We start from the raw sequence: 16,513 nt of genomic DNA, 5'->3' as shown, positions 1-16,513 counted from the left end.
CAGAGTACGCTCGTGATGTCATAACCACAACGACCCAGGCAAGTCAGATTGCCCGTCTTTGTCTCTCTGCTTCCCAAACACGTCAGAAGTGCCGTTACGATCAGTGCCACCGCGATGTCGAATACGAACCAGGTGATCTTGTGCTAGTTTGGTCTCCATCTCGACGTGTCGGTCTTTCAGAGGAACTCCTCTCGCGATACTACGGCCCTTATCGCATCCTCCGCCAGGTGACGCCTGTCTCATATGAAGTGTCTCCACTTGATGCTACCATGCCTTCACCTCTATCTGACACCATCCACGTCAGCCGCCTCAAACCGTTCCTTTCTGGAACCAGTGAGTCACACCTGTAGCGTGCTTCTTTCGACGGGGGTAATGTCACAGTATGTAATGTGGAAAGAAGAGGACATGGTTGGTGCCCTGGGAGACGACGAAGAAGATTCTGTTTTCGCTTCTCGACGCAGCCATTAAAGCCCATCTGTAAATACTAGTACACTTCTTCCTTCCCGTAACATTATTGTAACGTAGCGCCGACGACGCCTTCAACTTGCTGCTTTTCGGCAATGTTTCTACTATTGACGCCATCATCAAAGAATGCCGCCGCTTCGAACAACCTAAGAGCCGACCTATCACGTCCCACATCATGCGCCTGCCAAATACCGCTGCTACGTCGACTTGTGAGTACCATCCCCGCCTTGTGACAACGTAACTCGTGTCGTTCGCCGCGAGCTCGAGGCCACCTGTTCTCCAGACTACTCCGCCGCGGTGCCACCGATCCAACACCAGCCACAATAGCTAGGATCCAGGCTGTTGTTCGACAGAAATTTGAAAACGTGGGTCTTAACACCATGTGCTCGTGGACCCACGTACCCAGCGTGCAGCCCTTCTCTCGCGGCCTTCCTCGCCCCCGACAATCCTTTCCAGCCACATCCGGCAACCCGTCTGAATGGCGCACCTCTGACGATAGGCCCATTTGCTTCCACTGCTGCCGCGTCGGCCACATAGCGTGTCACTGCCGCAACTGATGGCCAACTCCGTCTCCGACATACAAAAGCGCATATGTCCCTAACTGTGCACCTAGTACTCCCAATGCTTCTCTCAAGTATCTTACTGTCACTGACGCCACTCTCAGAATCTTCGCTATGGCCGATCACCGCCACCCCGACGTCGCCAGTCTCCTTCGCTCTAGCATTGTTGCTTTTCGTCGCCGTCCATCCTCCCACCCCACGCGGCCGGAAAATTAGAAACTGCAGCTTCTGGATGCGAAACTTCGATGTCAACCTTGCCCTCAAATACTCTGCTCACTTTACCCACGAACCAGAACTTTCTTGAAGTTGACGTTGAAGGCACTGCTGTCACTGCGCTGATAGACGCAGGCGCCCACCTCTCCATTATGAGCGCTGCCTTCCGACGACGAAACAAAAAGCTCCTTACTCCTGCACCAACACGTGTTGAATCGAAAATGTTGGCAATCTCCTTCGTGGGCTTCCTTTACTACATTTTATTTTCTAATGAATATAAAGAAATCATATGAAGAAACTAGCAAATAACTCACACACACACGTACGCACAATGACGAGATGTTACCGCAGGCGGGCTTGAATCAATGAGCAATACAATGGGCGCGACAAAACATTTGGTACGGTGTTCACGTAAGCGCTCAGAGAAATAACTTGCCATGATGTAATGCCAGCGCTGTTACATTGTATGCACAAACGGTCAGTAGTAATCTTATCTAAGTTCGTAAAGTTATGAACGCACCAGGAAAAGACAGTCCAGAGAGGGCCTCCACGCCATGCCTCTCAAGAAAAGGCATGCTGCGGAAGAAATGCTCGGCTGTGAGTGGCGGCTGGCCAAGTGTGTACACGTGGTAGAGAATGTGCTGCATCCAGGTTGTGCCGCACTTGGGATAAGTCACCACGTAAACCTCACCGGGCCGGTGGCGGTAAGCGAGGGCTCCTCGGAGGATCTCGTCGGGAAAGTGCTCGCAGAAGACGTACGAACCGACGCGACGGCTTCGGGCCACACCTTCCAGGTCTTGCTTTTCCTGCTACACCGCAAATAAATTCATTTCAAGTCAGTTCAGTTTATCCAACATCATTACATAATGTCAGGAGCACAGACCAAAAGCTATTGGCATCAATGACTTTAACAAGCTTGTGCCCCCGGTAGATTAGAGCAGGGTGCAACATTGACGAGCACGGGAATGTATAACGTATGCAAACTGGTGACGTAAGCATATGATAATTGCGGTGTAAGTGTCGTTACAAATGCGGGCATATGAACAAAATAAACAGAAGCAAGTTTATTGTAGGAGTAATGGTGCGTTTTAGATTGATGAAATGCAGTGGCATATGGAGCCCGATTTCAATACCTGTTACAGAAAAGCACGTTATTTTGTGGAAGGCAGCGTAGGCACCAAAACAGAGACTGAACAGTTTTGTGAGTGCCTCAGAAAGATAAGAATAGTACAAGACGGTGACTGCCAAACACAGCTAATGTGCGATTACCTAGGGTAACCAGCGTTAACGATACGATAGGCTTGTAAGCTGGTATTCTCGTGCTTCTTTCTGCAAAGACATGGCGGACGACCAGACCTACTCCTGACCCCGAGGTACGGTGGCTGGCTCGAAAGTCCAGAAGGAGGCAAGATGGCACAGAAAAGCAGAGCAAGGAGAGATACTGAAAGAATATTTTGGAACTGGTTCTCAGAAGCATTCTCACCGGAATATATTTACAATACACAAGTCTTGCGTCATGAAATGTTTGGTTTTTGTGATAACCTACACGAAGTGCAAGACACAGGATGCAAGAATTTAATGTCTCCAAGAAACCTGGAAGAAGCAGGGATAGCTACAATTAGTACAAAAAGACACGCGCGTGCACTCAACCCAAATCTAGCTGTTCCCGGTTCCCGTGTCACCGCTGTGTAAATTATTTTCGTAAGTCAGTATAAGATACTGGGGCCGGGGGATGCTTTAATGCCACTTCTTGGTGGTGGCGTTTTGTTTGCAAATCACGTGATCCGCACTGTACACGTATGTTTACGTATTTTTCTTTCTTTTTCAATAATGTTCCACTTGCACCGTAGTATGCGGCGCTTGCACGCTTACAAATCCAGATTGTACAAACAACGAATACAAAGTGGCGTAAGACACCCAGTTTCAAGGCTTTGTGAAATGCTGTGTGAGACAGGTGTACCTCCAGGCACAGCGACTACACAACATGGGCCGCCGTGCTTTCACCTTATTTGCCATCTGAAGTGAAGAATTTTCATTGGCGATATCAGTGAGGCATTCCACTTACAGGAGACAAGCTTGGATGCTGGGAAATGGTACCGAGTTATAAGTACATACACTACGCACAAAAAGACCGCAACACGCCCGCAGTAAAGGTATGTGTTGTAGCACGCACCTTCTGGAAGCTGGTTGCAGGAATGTTTGGAATATCCATCTCGTTGCCACCACTGTTAGGAGATCGGTTTGCAAGTCTCGTCTACTACAACGCTAGATGCTACAACGGTAGCTACTACAACGCTAACATATGTTTTGTAGCGCTTCCGCAACACTGCGGAACGATCTCGACGATCAAATACAGCAATGTACCGCAGACTGCACAAACTACGGGAGATATTATCGGGTCATCTAGAAGAAGAGCTTTCCAAACTCGGTGAAGCCGAATCTGAACAGCTGTTGAAACTGTTTGAACAGCTGTTGAAACTGTTTGAACAGCTGTTGAAACTGTTTGAACAGCTGTGAAACTGTTTGAACAGCTGTGAAACTGTTTGAACAGCTGTTAAAACTGTTGAACAGCCTATGGTGGTCCTGGTGTCACTCATGAATTCGAGGCTGACAATAATGTTTTTGCATGTACGCTGTAATAGTGGTTTTTTAAGTGGAAGTGGCAAAGTCAGTGCCAAGCAGACACCATTTACAGTTTTGTTTGCTCCTTGGTTTTGTTCATATTCAGTACCATGTATCGCATGTATGATACGTTAAATTAAACGCTGAAATGAGACATCCACCCAATTGTACCAATTGCTAGAAAGGAAACCCACACGGGTTCCTCGAAAGAAAAGCCTCAGAGTTGAAGAAAAATTCGTCCTGGTCCGGGACTCGAACCCGGGACCACCGCCTCTCCGGGGCAGCCGCTGTACCATTTGAGCTAACGCGGACCAGGACGAATCTCTCTTCAAAAGTAAGGCTTTTCTTTCGAGCAACCCGTATGGGTTCCCTTTGTAGCAATTGCTACAATTGGGTGGATGTCTCATTTTTTCATTTAATTACTTCTCTCCACCTAGCCTGCTTCCGCTGAAATATTACGTCAGATGCGTCATATTGTGCTCAATTATGCACCGATATTGATGCATACCATAGCTGTGAGCGTGCCTTCTGGCGAATAAAGATTCTTGGGATCTATGCAAGTTGTATTTTAGTTGCACAACGTACTTATAACTTTCTTTATTCTTAGGTGGTATTACCTGAGCTGCTGTGTGTACAGTATGCACTGGTCTGAGCGGAACGATCAGTAAGCGCCAAGCTAACGTTACCTAATATTGCACTAGGCGTTGACAAGCGCCGAAGGTTTACCGTCGGTACTTTCTGCTGCACCATCGCAGTGCGATGCACCTGAAACGACACCAGCGACGTTGCCAATCATGCCGGTGTTGTGAGACCCCGGACAGCCCCCACGGTGCTGTTTGTTCTGCCGAGCAGCAGTTGCCTTGCGTACTGCGTTACGCGAACATGACGTACCCGCGCATATATTCAAAACGCCGTCGGAAAAGTCTTAAAGCAACGCTAAGTCTTACTGCCGCTGTCAGTGCTACACCCTTATAGCAAAACTGCCACTATTTTCGGGAAAAAAATTCTGCACCGTACAGAACCCCAGGTGGTGAAAATAACTCGGAGCCCTCCACGACGGCATTTCTCATAACCTGCTATACAACCTTCGGAGGTTAAACGTTCCAATTTTTTGCAAAATGAGATTGTTCAGGCTCTCGAACTAAGCTACACACAAAGTAGATGTCCTATTTCTCTTCCAAAATTTCCCGTATGCTTTGTATGCGAATTTCACAGCACAACACATGCCTGGCGTGTCGTTGTGTGCTTTAAATTCGTCTACATTTTCGTGTTATGGCAGAATCGACAATGGGGGTACTGGAGGCACGATCGATCCGTCAACTACACCGTCGGAACAGTTGCCATGTGGTCCAGGTATCGAGGGCGTATGTGGTCCGCACGTGGAATGTCAGGATCCCTACAGAGACGCGCAAGGCTGCAACAGCTGCGAAGCCCAATTAACGCACCGACAAGCTCTGCTGAGTCGGCTCTGCCGAAGCTGGTGCAGCTTTCTGGCTTCGATTGTTGGCGTGAGAATGATACATTAGCGCTTCTGCGGACAAACGCTCCTTCCGGCCTAGAATTGCAGAGGTTTGGGGCGATCCACTGGGACGCGAGGTGACATAGATGGACAAAGTTCAGTTATGACCTCAGCGATGCCCGATGCATTCAGAAGAACGTTCAGCGTCAAATGACCAAACTTTAGGCCCAGCGATGTAAGAGCTTCAGCGGATCGCTGGACCCTCGCAAGGCGTTATCCCCCTGGTGCAAAACGCTTCGGGGTCTTCGCTCACTTCCACAGCAACGTCGCCTCTCCACTGCGCTATCTCTACATCAAAGTCACCCAGAGCTTGAGGTTACTGGCGATTTTTGTGCGAAGGTTGCAGGCGATGTCGTTCTACTGGCCTACCTGTCATTACATGGCGTTCTTATCGCGCGAGATCAGAGTAAGGAAGTGCCCTTCTCTATGAAGAACATCAAGCGGCTTCGGCTACGTGCAAGCGGTCGTTATCACCAGGTCCCCGGCGAGGTGACCTATGCTGCTCTAAGGCACCTAGGCCTGACAGCCAATGCTGTCTTCTAGATACCTTTAATCAATCTTGGCATGACGACAGAGTTCCCGACCACCTGGTGCCTCTGTTGAAGCCGGGAAAGTCTCCGCTGGCCCTTACATCTTACCGACCGATTGCACTTTCGAGGTGTGTCAGCAAGTCCATGGAGAGAATATCGCTGACACGTACGGAATGGCACCTAGAATATTAAAACAACTACCTGGATGCTATGCTTGGCTTTCAATGTGGGTGCTCTCCAACTGACAGTATCATTGAGCTTCTGACCTCCGTACAGTGGTAAAAATATATGAAGCGTCTCTCGGTAACACCATTAGACGTAAAGTGTGCCCATGACAACGTAACCAACGAACACATTCTCGAAGTTCTTGAGGGTGAAGAACTAACAAAAGGTTGCATTGACAACACTGAGAATTTGGCAGGAGCAGTAACACAATTTGGCAGCAGCAGTTTCGGCGGCATGTCCCCCTGCTAAGACAATTTCTTCTTGTCACCAGGTTGATCAGTTGCCTGGGTTCCTGCTCGTCCTTGGTTCTTGCGTCGTCTGTGGCCACCGTGGGATATAATTTCCACGTGCGCTTGCACTCATTGCGAGGGCATTCAAGCGTCTGGGTCCTGTACTGCCTGCTGCGTCTGCGCGGACTGCACGTGACTTCAACGAGGACCATATAAGGACGCATCAGCGGCACTGACTCAATTTGGCAGCAGCAGTTGCGGCGGCATGTCCCCCTTCTAAGACAATTTCTTCTTGTCACCAGGTTGATCAGTTGCCTGGGTTCCTGCTCGTCCGAGGTTCCTGCGTCGTCTGTGGCCACCGTGGGATATAATTTCCACGTGCGCTTGCACTCATTGCGAGGGCATTCAAGCGTCTGGGTCCTGTACTGCCTGCTGCGTCTGCGCGGACTGCACGTGACTTGAACGAGGACCATATAAGGACGCATCAACGGCACTGATTCAATTTGGCAGCAGAAGTTGCGGTGGCATGTCCCCGTTCTAAGACAATTTCTTCTTGTCACCAGGTTGGTTGATTACCTCTGTACACTATTTAAGCTTTATTCTGCCGCAACTGCTGCCCAAACGTCTTGTTTTACTGTTTATATAGTGTATATTCCGCTATGCCTACTACAGCGAAATTAACGAAAAAAATTGCATCTCTTGAGGCATTGCTGAATGATAAGTGGGACACGCTGATCGATGATTTGGTGGCACGGAATAACATCAAGTTGGAAAACTTAGGACTAGGTGAGCATGTTTCGCTTTACGAAAGTGTTCAGTTCATGAGCAAAGAACTCGACACGATGAAACTAAAACAGGAAGAGCTAGTACGTGACAGGGCGCTCCTGTCACGTATATAATGAAGCACTAGAAAAAAAAGTGGCTGATCTAGAGCAGTATTGGAGAATGAATATTGTGGAAATTAAGGGAATCCCTACATCGCAGGGTGAAGATTGCGGAGCCATTCTGAAGCGAATTGGCGATGCTATCGAACTCCTTATATTAACCACTGATATCGACACGGCACACCGTGTTGCCTCTAGATCAAATGAAAAGACCATCATTGCTCGCTTCTGCTCACGCGATAAGAAAAATGAGTTCATCAGAAAGGCGCGAAGGGCTAGGCTTCGCACTGACCACATTGGTTTCACTGGTGGCACTAACATGCCAATCTATGTGAACGACCACTTAACCATTGACAACAAGAAGGTGTTCTCGAAGGCGCTGGCACTCAAAAAGGAAAATAAGTGGAATTACTTATGGACAGACAACTGCCAGATAAAAGCCCGCAAAACTGATAACAGCAGGGTCTATCGCATTATCACTGAATCCGACCTTCGAATCTTCACGTTATGTATTGTAATTTTTTTTCTATTTCTTGCTTTTCCCCCTTTCTTTCTTCATGACCTTGCTCTCCCCCGTTGGCGTAAAATCTCGTCTTACCGTACAAAAAAAAAAAGAACGATCGCTCATTCACTTCAATGCTCGTAGTCTTCGTAAGAACATAGATGCAATTAATAACTTCATCACCTCACTTCAGCGTGCCTTCACTTTCATCTGCATATCGGAGACTTGGCTTTCTGACGCCGACAACAATCTGAGTGGTTTTCCATCTTATCAAGCAGAGTATTGCCACCGTCCAACTGACAGTCATGGTGGTGCCGCAATTTTTATTTCACAAGATGCCGCCTACATGCGCAGATTTGATCTGGCAGTTAACGTGAATCATTGTGAGTCAGTGTGGATAGAGGTCGACCGGTCATTCGTTAATCACAATAACAAGAACTTCATTCTTGGTTGCATTTATCGCTCACCGTCATCTTCCCTTAACGATTTCTAGCTTTGTCTTGACGTCGTATTGTCAAAGCTAACTTTTGAAATTAAGGATTTGCTGATTGTAGGTGTACCTTCCTTGATACTGATTCCACTTCGTGCACAATTTACACTGACTGCTTTACTGGATATGATTTCGAATCACTCATTCACTGTCCAACTAGATTAGCGTCTAGTGGGAGCGGTACGCTCATTGATCACTTGTTATCTGACATATCACCATCGCCTTTTTCCGGGGTTGTTGATACTGATATAACCGATCATTTTCCAATTTTTCTTACATTTAACAAGTAAATACATAAGGACGATACTAGCTACTATACTTCCGTATTTCGTACAGATACCTTTGTTGAAACCATCAGTAAAACTGATTGGTTGCCAATTAATACCACGTTTGATCCCGAAGAAGCGCTAAATAAATTTTGGTCCTTATTCTTGTTGGCCGTCTCGACTAAAACACGCAGTGTGAAAAGTGGGAAGAAATATAAATATCCGCAGACCCCATGGATGACAGATGGTCTTTTAGAAAGTCTGAGGAAGAAGGAAAAGTTTGAAGTTTGTTTGAAGTTTATTTGTAGCCCAAGAGCAAAGAAAGCATACATCTTAGGTAGTAAATTAGGAGGTCCCAAAGTAGAACTGTCTGGGGGACCTCCTGTGTTACAATGCATACGATATAATCACATAAACAGCAGCAGGATGCATCCAACAAGCGATAACAACTTTACACAAATCAAACTGTTATATAAAAACAATGTAACAAGAAAATAGTATAAAAATAAATATCATAAAAAGGATATTTCATTATGATAAGCTAACAAAGGCATAAAAACAGATTATGAAGATAGTTTAACTTGTGAATTTAAAGCAATAGAACACGAACGTATTTATTTAAAATCAATATGAACAATAAGAGTGAAAAAAGTTATACGTAGTAGTAATTCCCACACAAATACTAGAAAACACACGTCCGCAGAAAAGGCAAAGAAGAAAAGGAAAATCTGCAAGAAAATAGGCAAGAAACAAAAGAAAAAAAAAGACAAAAAAATCACAGAGAAAGCAGCTCTTCTAACAATTTTATTTTTAATTTTCGTTTAAAGCCGTCGAAAGAAGAGGTAATCTTAATGTCAGCAGTAATTGCATTCCAAACACTTATACCAGCGAATCTGAGGGTAAAATTTCCATAATTTGATGTTATTTTCGGTAAAAGGAGGTTATTCTGTTCTGAAAACCTTGTGTTGTATGAATTAACGATGTGACACAAACATGTACAAAAAACTAAACGTCAGCCCTTTAATACTGGACTGGCTAAACGATATAAGTGGTACTGTAATTTATTGAAAGTTTTACTGAAACAGGCGAAAAAAAAAAGTACTACGAAAATAAATTTGAACAGAATAAGAATAACCCCAAAAACAGTGGCAGCTACTGAACTCTTAACAAGTCATCTGTGGATGCCTCTACAACCAAAATAAATTACAATAGTCTCACTCTTTCTGAGCCCAACGAAATTACTGATGCTTTCTCGGAGTATTTTTCTTCCGTTTATACTAATAACAACATACAAGCGCCGTTGTATAATACTTTAAGCCATACGACACAATCAGTCTTCCTCTTACCAGCTACACCAAATGAAGTATTTTCCACGATTGCTAATCTTAAAAATACAGGGCCTGGCTTAGATAAAATTTGTGTAAAGCATTTAAAACTGGTGCCACATTTAGTTTCAGGAACGCTCTGTAATATTGTCAACCTAATCTTTAAACACGGCTCATTCCCTTCCTTTAAAAAACGCTAAGATTATTACTGTTTTTAAAAAAGGCGACAAACAAACGGTTACTAATCACCGACCAATTGCAATTCTTTCCTACCTTAGTAAACTCATTGAGAAATTATTTGTTAAACGTCTTAACGACTACTTAACAAAGTTTAAGATGCTAAAAAACAACCAATTTGGTTTCCGCCCTGGAAGTTCCACTAATCTAGCTTTGCTGTCTCTAACTGACTACATAAAAAAATGTATCGATTCGGGAAGCTTGGTCGGATCTGTTTTTTTATACTTTACTAAAGCGTTTGACACGGTTAACCGTCGGGTCCTGTTTACTAAACTTGATTCTTATGGTATAACCGGTCCTGCACCAACATTCTTGCAATGTTACTTACTTGACCGGCAATATACAGTACATGTAGCAAATACTTTTTCTGTAACAAAATGTATTAACCAGAGTGTAACCACAGGGCTCACTGTTAGGAATCTTTGCTGTTCGTTCTATATATTAATGATCTTCCGGATTCTCTTAGCTCCTCCAACTACGATCATTGCGTTTTATACGCAGATGACACAACCATATCTTCATCTGATAAATGTATTACTGCTCTTACTTCAAAGTTAAATATTGCATTGAGTAACATTATGAAATGGTGTAGTAACAATTACTTGGGTCTCAATCCTCTAAAAACTAAATATATGTTGTTTAAAAGTGCTCAGAGGTCCTTAACCTTTATACCTGAACTAAAGATTGGAATTCAATCAATTCTTGCTTGCACCGATGTTACTTTTCTTGGTTTTGCTTTCATTAATATTGTTACACGGCTCTGCACAATATTGCTACTTGACGAGGAAGAGGAACGCGAGCTGGGGGCTGAAGAAGACGACGCTTCAGTGACTGACTGGTTGTGTCAATCATTGTCAATCGTGTAAATATTGTAAATATATTTTCCCGTCTTGCTTCTTCCCTCCGTCACATATTTGGTGGAAGTGCTGGGTACTACTGTGCACTACGGAGCTCCGCAGCGGACGTAGCCTGGCCACTAACAATATGACGAGCGCTGGAGCCGGTGCAGGGACAGCCACCATGCCGACAGGAGCAACCGCTACCCCAACGCCGACAGTCATCTTGTCCCAGCCCCGCGACCCAGGCACGTTTTCCGGGACCGACAACCTTGACGTCGATGAGTGGCTCTACAATGTACGAGCTTGTCAGCGCCCATAACAAGTGGGATCCAACTGTTATGCTGGCAAACATAATTTTCTACCTGCAAGGCACGGCACGGGTCTGGTTTAGAAACCACGATGAAGAATTGACGAGCTGGGAGCAATGCAAGCAAAAGCTCCGCGAGTTATTCGGCAAGCCTGTTGGCCGTCAGCGAGCTGCGCAAAAGGAGCTTGGGTCTCGCGTCCAGACGTCGACCGAATCATACCTGACATACATCCAGGATGTTCTCGCCCTTTGCCGCAAGGTTGACGAGCGGATGTCGGAAGAAGACAAAGTGAACCATGTACTGAAGGGCATAGCGGACGACGCTTTTCATCTGCTCGTATATAAGAATTTTTCCACCATCGACGACGTCATTAATGAATGTCGACGCTTCGAAGAAGCAAAAAGTCGTCGCATCGCGCACCAATTCACGCGTCTTCCAAACACAGCTGCTACGTCGTCGTGCGAGGATCTTCACTCTCCGCTTCAGCCGCCAACGTCCGAGAGCCTCGTTCGTGTCGTTCGGCGAGAGATCGAAGCCGCGGCACCGGTTGGCTTCCAGACCTCTGTTACCGATTCTCGACCGACAATTTCCCTTGTGCAGTCTGTCGTACGCGAAGAGTTGGCGAACCTTGGCATTTAGTCTGTCTGTTCCGTCAACCGATCGGATACCTACGCCTTCCCTACGATCCCTGCTTCGCGACGCCAGTACCCCTCTCGGCCTTTTCGCAACCCAGCTGAATGGCGAACATCCGATGACAGGCCGATTTGCTTCAACTGCCGACGCGTTGGCCACATTTCCCGTCACTGCCGCAATACCTGGACGTCATCGCAATATCGGTCTGCATCTCCGCCTTACCGCCGCTCACCCGGTACTCGACCGCCACCGGAAGATTCCACAGAGCCATACTACTCTACTCAGGCGTCCGCATCTACACGGCAGAGTCGTTCACCATCACCACGACGTCCCCTGTCTCGCTCACCCACTATTCGCCGTTCTCCGTCCCCCATGTACCAGCGCTCTACGGGACACTGACGGGTGCAGCTCCGAGGGGTGACGCTGCTAGATCGACCCGGACTGCAATACCTCTACTGACCTTACCGACGGATAGGAATTTACTTGATGTGTATGTGGATGGTGTCCCTGTTACTGCTCTGCTTGATACCGGTGCGCACATCTCTGTGATGAGTGACCAGCTTCGTCGACGGCTCACTAAAGTCCTGACACCTGCGGCGTCCTGTGTTGTGCGAGTCGCTGATGGAAGAACACTGGCCACAATAGGAATGTGTGCCGCTCGTGTGGGCGTCGCTGGCCGCCAAACATCTGTATTATTTACTGTTATTCGAGAGTGTCCCCATGACGTTATTCTAGGCCTTGATTTTCTATCCGCTCACTCCGCACTTATCGACTGCTCCGCTGGACTTGTTCAACTCGATTTGCCTTGCCCTGACCCACCCGAGGAAGTTCCCAGCAGACTGTGCTCAGCTGAGCACATTCGACTCCCCCCACAAGCCATGACATGCGTCCTCCTCTCCCCCGATCCACCTGTGCCTGACGGTGACTATATTGTTTCTCCTCTCACGGACGTTCTCCTTGCCCATCACGTTGCTCTTCCGCACACCGTCGTCACTATCACCAACAACTCCACCTGCCTTCCTCTCGTAAACTTCGGAATTGGGGACCACGTCCTCCCGCAAGGCATAGCCTTGGGTACGCTGTCCTCCTCCCAAGATTCCCAGTTATCAGCCTTGACTGCTGATATTACGTCGTCTATCCTTGACTCTGCATCTTCTTTGCCGGTTGTTTATCCGGAGTTAACAAACATGATTGCTCCCGATCTTCCGCCACACCACGCCGACCAGCTACGCCATCTGCTTGCCTCGTTCAGCGACATTTTTGACCTGCATGGTCACCCTTTAGGCCAGACCTCTCTGACGACACACCGTATTGACACCGGTGACGCACACCCTATTCACAGGCGACCATACCGCGTGTCTTTGCATGAACGCAAAGTCATTCACACGGAGGTCGAAAAGATGCTCTCTCGAGGTATCGTCGAACCGTCATCCAGTCCTTGGGCGTCCCCTGTCGTTCTAGTTAAAAAGAAGGACGACACCTGGCGCTTCTGCGTGGATTACCGGCACCTTAACAAGATCACAAAGAAAGACGTTTATCCTCTACCACGCATTGATGACGCCCTCGACTGCCTCCACGGTGCGAAGTACTTTTCTTCCATCGACCTTCGTTCCGGCTACTGGCAGATTGCCGTCGACGACTTGGACCGCGAGAAGACTGCCTTTATAACGCCCGACGGCTTATACCAGTTCAAAGTCATGCCGTTCGGCTTATGTAATGCTCCAGCTACATTTGAACGCATGATGGACACACTCCTGCATGGCCTGAAGTGGTCCATCTGTCTTTGCTACTTAGACGACGTCATCGTTTTTGCTCCTACATTTGCCTCGCACCTGGAGCGCCTCTCGCTCGTTCTTTCTGCTTTTCGCACTGCTGGCCTTCAACTTAACTCATCTAAGTGCCACTTCGGCCGCCGCCAAATTGCTATCCTCGGTCATCTTGTTGACTCATCTGGTGTGCGCCCAGACCCGGACAAAGTTAGCGCCGTACAGAACTTTCCTGTCCCAACCTGTACTTAAGATGTCCGGAGCTTCGTGGGTCTGTGCTCATACTTCCGCCGCTTCGTGCACAATTTTGCGGAAGTCGCCCGTCCTCTTACTGCTCTTCTGAAGGCAGATGTTTCATTTTTCTGGGGCCCTGCGCAGGCAACCGCCTTCTCGAAGCTTATCTCCCTCCTGACGTCTCCACCCATCCTGGCGCACTTCGACCCGTCTGCTCCTACAGAGGTCCGCACTGATGCCAGTGGTCATGGAATCGGTGCCATTTTATGCCAACATCAGCGAGGTCACGACCGCGTGATTGCATACGCCAGCCGTCTGCTTTCTCACGCTGAGCGTAATTATTCCATCACTGAACGTGAGTGTCTTGCGCTTGTCTGGGCAGTGGCGAAATTTCGCCCTTATCTATATGGTCGCCCATTTAAGGTCACCACAGACCACCATGCACTCTGCTGGCTTTCGTCCCTGAAAGACCCTACCGGTCGCCTAGGGCGCTGGGCGCTACGCTTACAGGAATACTCGTACACAGTTGCCTACAAGTCCGGCCGTTTACACCAAGATGCTGACTGCTTGTCCCGCCATCCAGTCGACCCTCCTGATGCTCCTGCGACCGATGCTTCTGTATTTTCGCTATCTGCTTTTGCTGACCTCGCTACCGAACAGCGCCGAGATCCAACCATACGTGGTATCATGGACAAGCTCACATCTGGGTCAAGCGATCCCTCCCTTCGCTTGTTCGTACTCCAGGACGGCATTCTACATCGGCGCAGCATGCACCCTAGCGGACCTGAGATGCTGCTTGTCATTCCCCGGCATCTTCGTATCACTGTTCTGTCCCAGCTGCACGATGTACCAACTTCTGGTCACCTTGGGGAATCTTGTACGTACGACCGTGTCCGGCGAACGATTCTTTTGGCCTGGTCTGCACCGATTGTCCGCCACTATGTCGCTTCGTGAGAGTTATGTCAGCGCCGGAAGAAGCCGTCTGCGCTCCCTGCTGGTCGACTTCCAACCTCTTGACATTCCTGCTGACCCTTCTCGTCGCGTTGGTGTAGACCTCCTGGGACCTTTCCCCACATCTACCTCCGGCAATAAGTGGATTGCCGTCGCAACCGATTATACAACTCGGTTTGCGATCACCAGAGCCCTCCCAACCTCCTGCGCAACAGACGTAGCCGACTTCCTATTGCACGACATCATTCTTCACCACGGCGCTCCTCGTCAACTTCTTACCGACCGGGGTCGCTACTTCCTCTCTACAGTTGTGGACGACTTGCTCCGCTCCTGTTCTACCAAACACAAACTTACTACTGCATACCATCCAGACTGAACGGTCTTACTGAGCGGCTTAATCGAACAATAACGGACATGCTCTCCATGTATGTGTCTGATGACCATCGTGACTGGGATACCTGCTCTCCCTTTTGTCACATTCGCGTACAATTCCTCGCGCCACGACACTGCCGGTTACTCGCCATTTTATGTGTTGTACGGCCGCGATCTCGTACTTGCCTTTTGACACAATACTGCCTACCCCTCAAGAGCCCGTGTCTGAGTATGCCCGCGACGTCATTGCCCGAGCCGAAGCACGCCAAGTTGCTCACCATCGCCTTTGTGCTTCCCAGATTAAACAGAAAAGCATTTATGACAGTCGTCACCGTGACGCTGGCTATGCTCCCGGGGATCTTGTCCTTCTATGGTCTCCGACCCGCCGCGTCGGCATCTGAAAAACTAATGTCTCCCTACTCCGGTCCTCACCGAGTCCTTCGCCAGGTGACCGACGTGACCTACGAGATCTCTCAGGTCGCACCTACTACTCGCTCCCTCCAGACTTCCCATGACATCGTTCATGTCAGCCGCCTGAAACGCTACCAGTCCTCTTCTACCTAGGAAGAACCGGGACGGCGCTCCCACGCCGTGCGGACATATGTTACACTGCTCTGCACAATATTGCTACATGACGAGGAAGAGGAACACGAGCTGGAGGGCTGAAGAAGACGACGCTTCAGCGAAAAAAAAAATTAAATTATGGGGTTTTACGTGCCAAAACCAGTTCTGATTATGAGGCACGCCGTAGTGGAGGACTCCGGAAATTTGGACCACCTGGGGTTCTTTAACGTGCACCTAAATCTAAGTACACGGGTGTTTTCGCATTTCGCCCCCATCGAAATGCGGCCGCCGTGGCCGACGCTTCAGTGACTGACTGGTTGTGTCAATCATTGTCAATCGTGTAAATATTGTAAATACATTTTCCCGTCTTGCTTCTTCCCTCAGTCACAATACTTATACCGAAAGATTATCCACCTTTATATTTTTTAAATGATAGTTTTCCGAAGGTGACACACTCATTTGCTTAATTGGACATGTATAACTTTTTCTATTTCTGCCAAGGTAAGTTTTCTACATGGTCTAACGACAATAAGACAAAACCTGCTGCCGAAGTTTCTTGAAACTGGCACTTCGGCTCAAAAGTTGACCTTCCAGCTCTGCATCCCCCCTTATCCCTCGCCGCCGTGAAGCTCGGAAATGAAACGAGAGGAGACAGTACAGGATGTAAAGATGAGTCGAAAGCGAAAGGGTGAAGAGGGGGACAGGGACAAGCGAGAACGTCCACGTCTTGCTTTCGTTTGGAGCTTCCCCGTCAGGGTACAACCACTAGAATGTTTGC

At 47.9% G+C, this 16,513-nt stretch overlaps 1 protein-coding gene across 1 annotated transcript in view; it reads right to left on the bottom strand.

The window, feature by feature from the left end:
• Positions 1-3,450, bottom strand: part of LOC119444417 (sulfotransferase ssu-1) — a 13,959-nt gene extending 10,509 nt beyond the window's left edge. Inside the window, exons 1-2 of the mRNA XM_049664584.1 lie at positions 3,412-3,450; positions 1,759-2,047 (exon numbers count right to left, since the gene is read on the bottom strand). Of these exons, the coding sequence (XP_049520541.1) occupies positions 1,759-2,047; positions 3,412-3,450 (328 nt within the window). The remainder of the gene's footprint in view (positions 1-1,758; positions 2,048-3,411) is intronic.
• Between the last annotated feature and the right edge of the window lie 13,063 nt (positions 3,451-16,513).

This window comes from Dermacentor silvarum, chromosome 3, assembly GCF_013339745.2.
Source record: "Dermacentor silvarum isolate Dsil-2018 chromosome 3, BIME_Dsil_1.4, whole genome shotgun sequence".
In the NCBI taxonomy this organism is placed as follows: domain Eukaryota; kingdom Metazoa; phylum Arthropoda; class Arachnida; order Ixodida; family Ixodidae; genus Dermacentor; species Dermacentor silvarum.
Note: the sequence above shows the minus strand (reverse complement) of the source record. Positions and strands in the feature narration are given on the sequence as shown.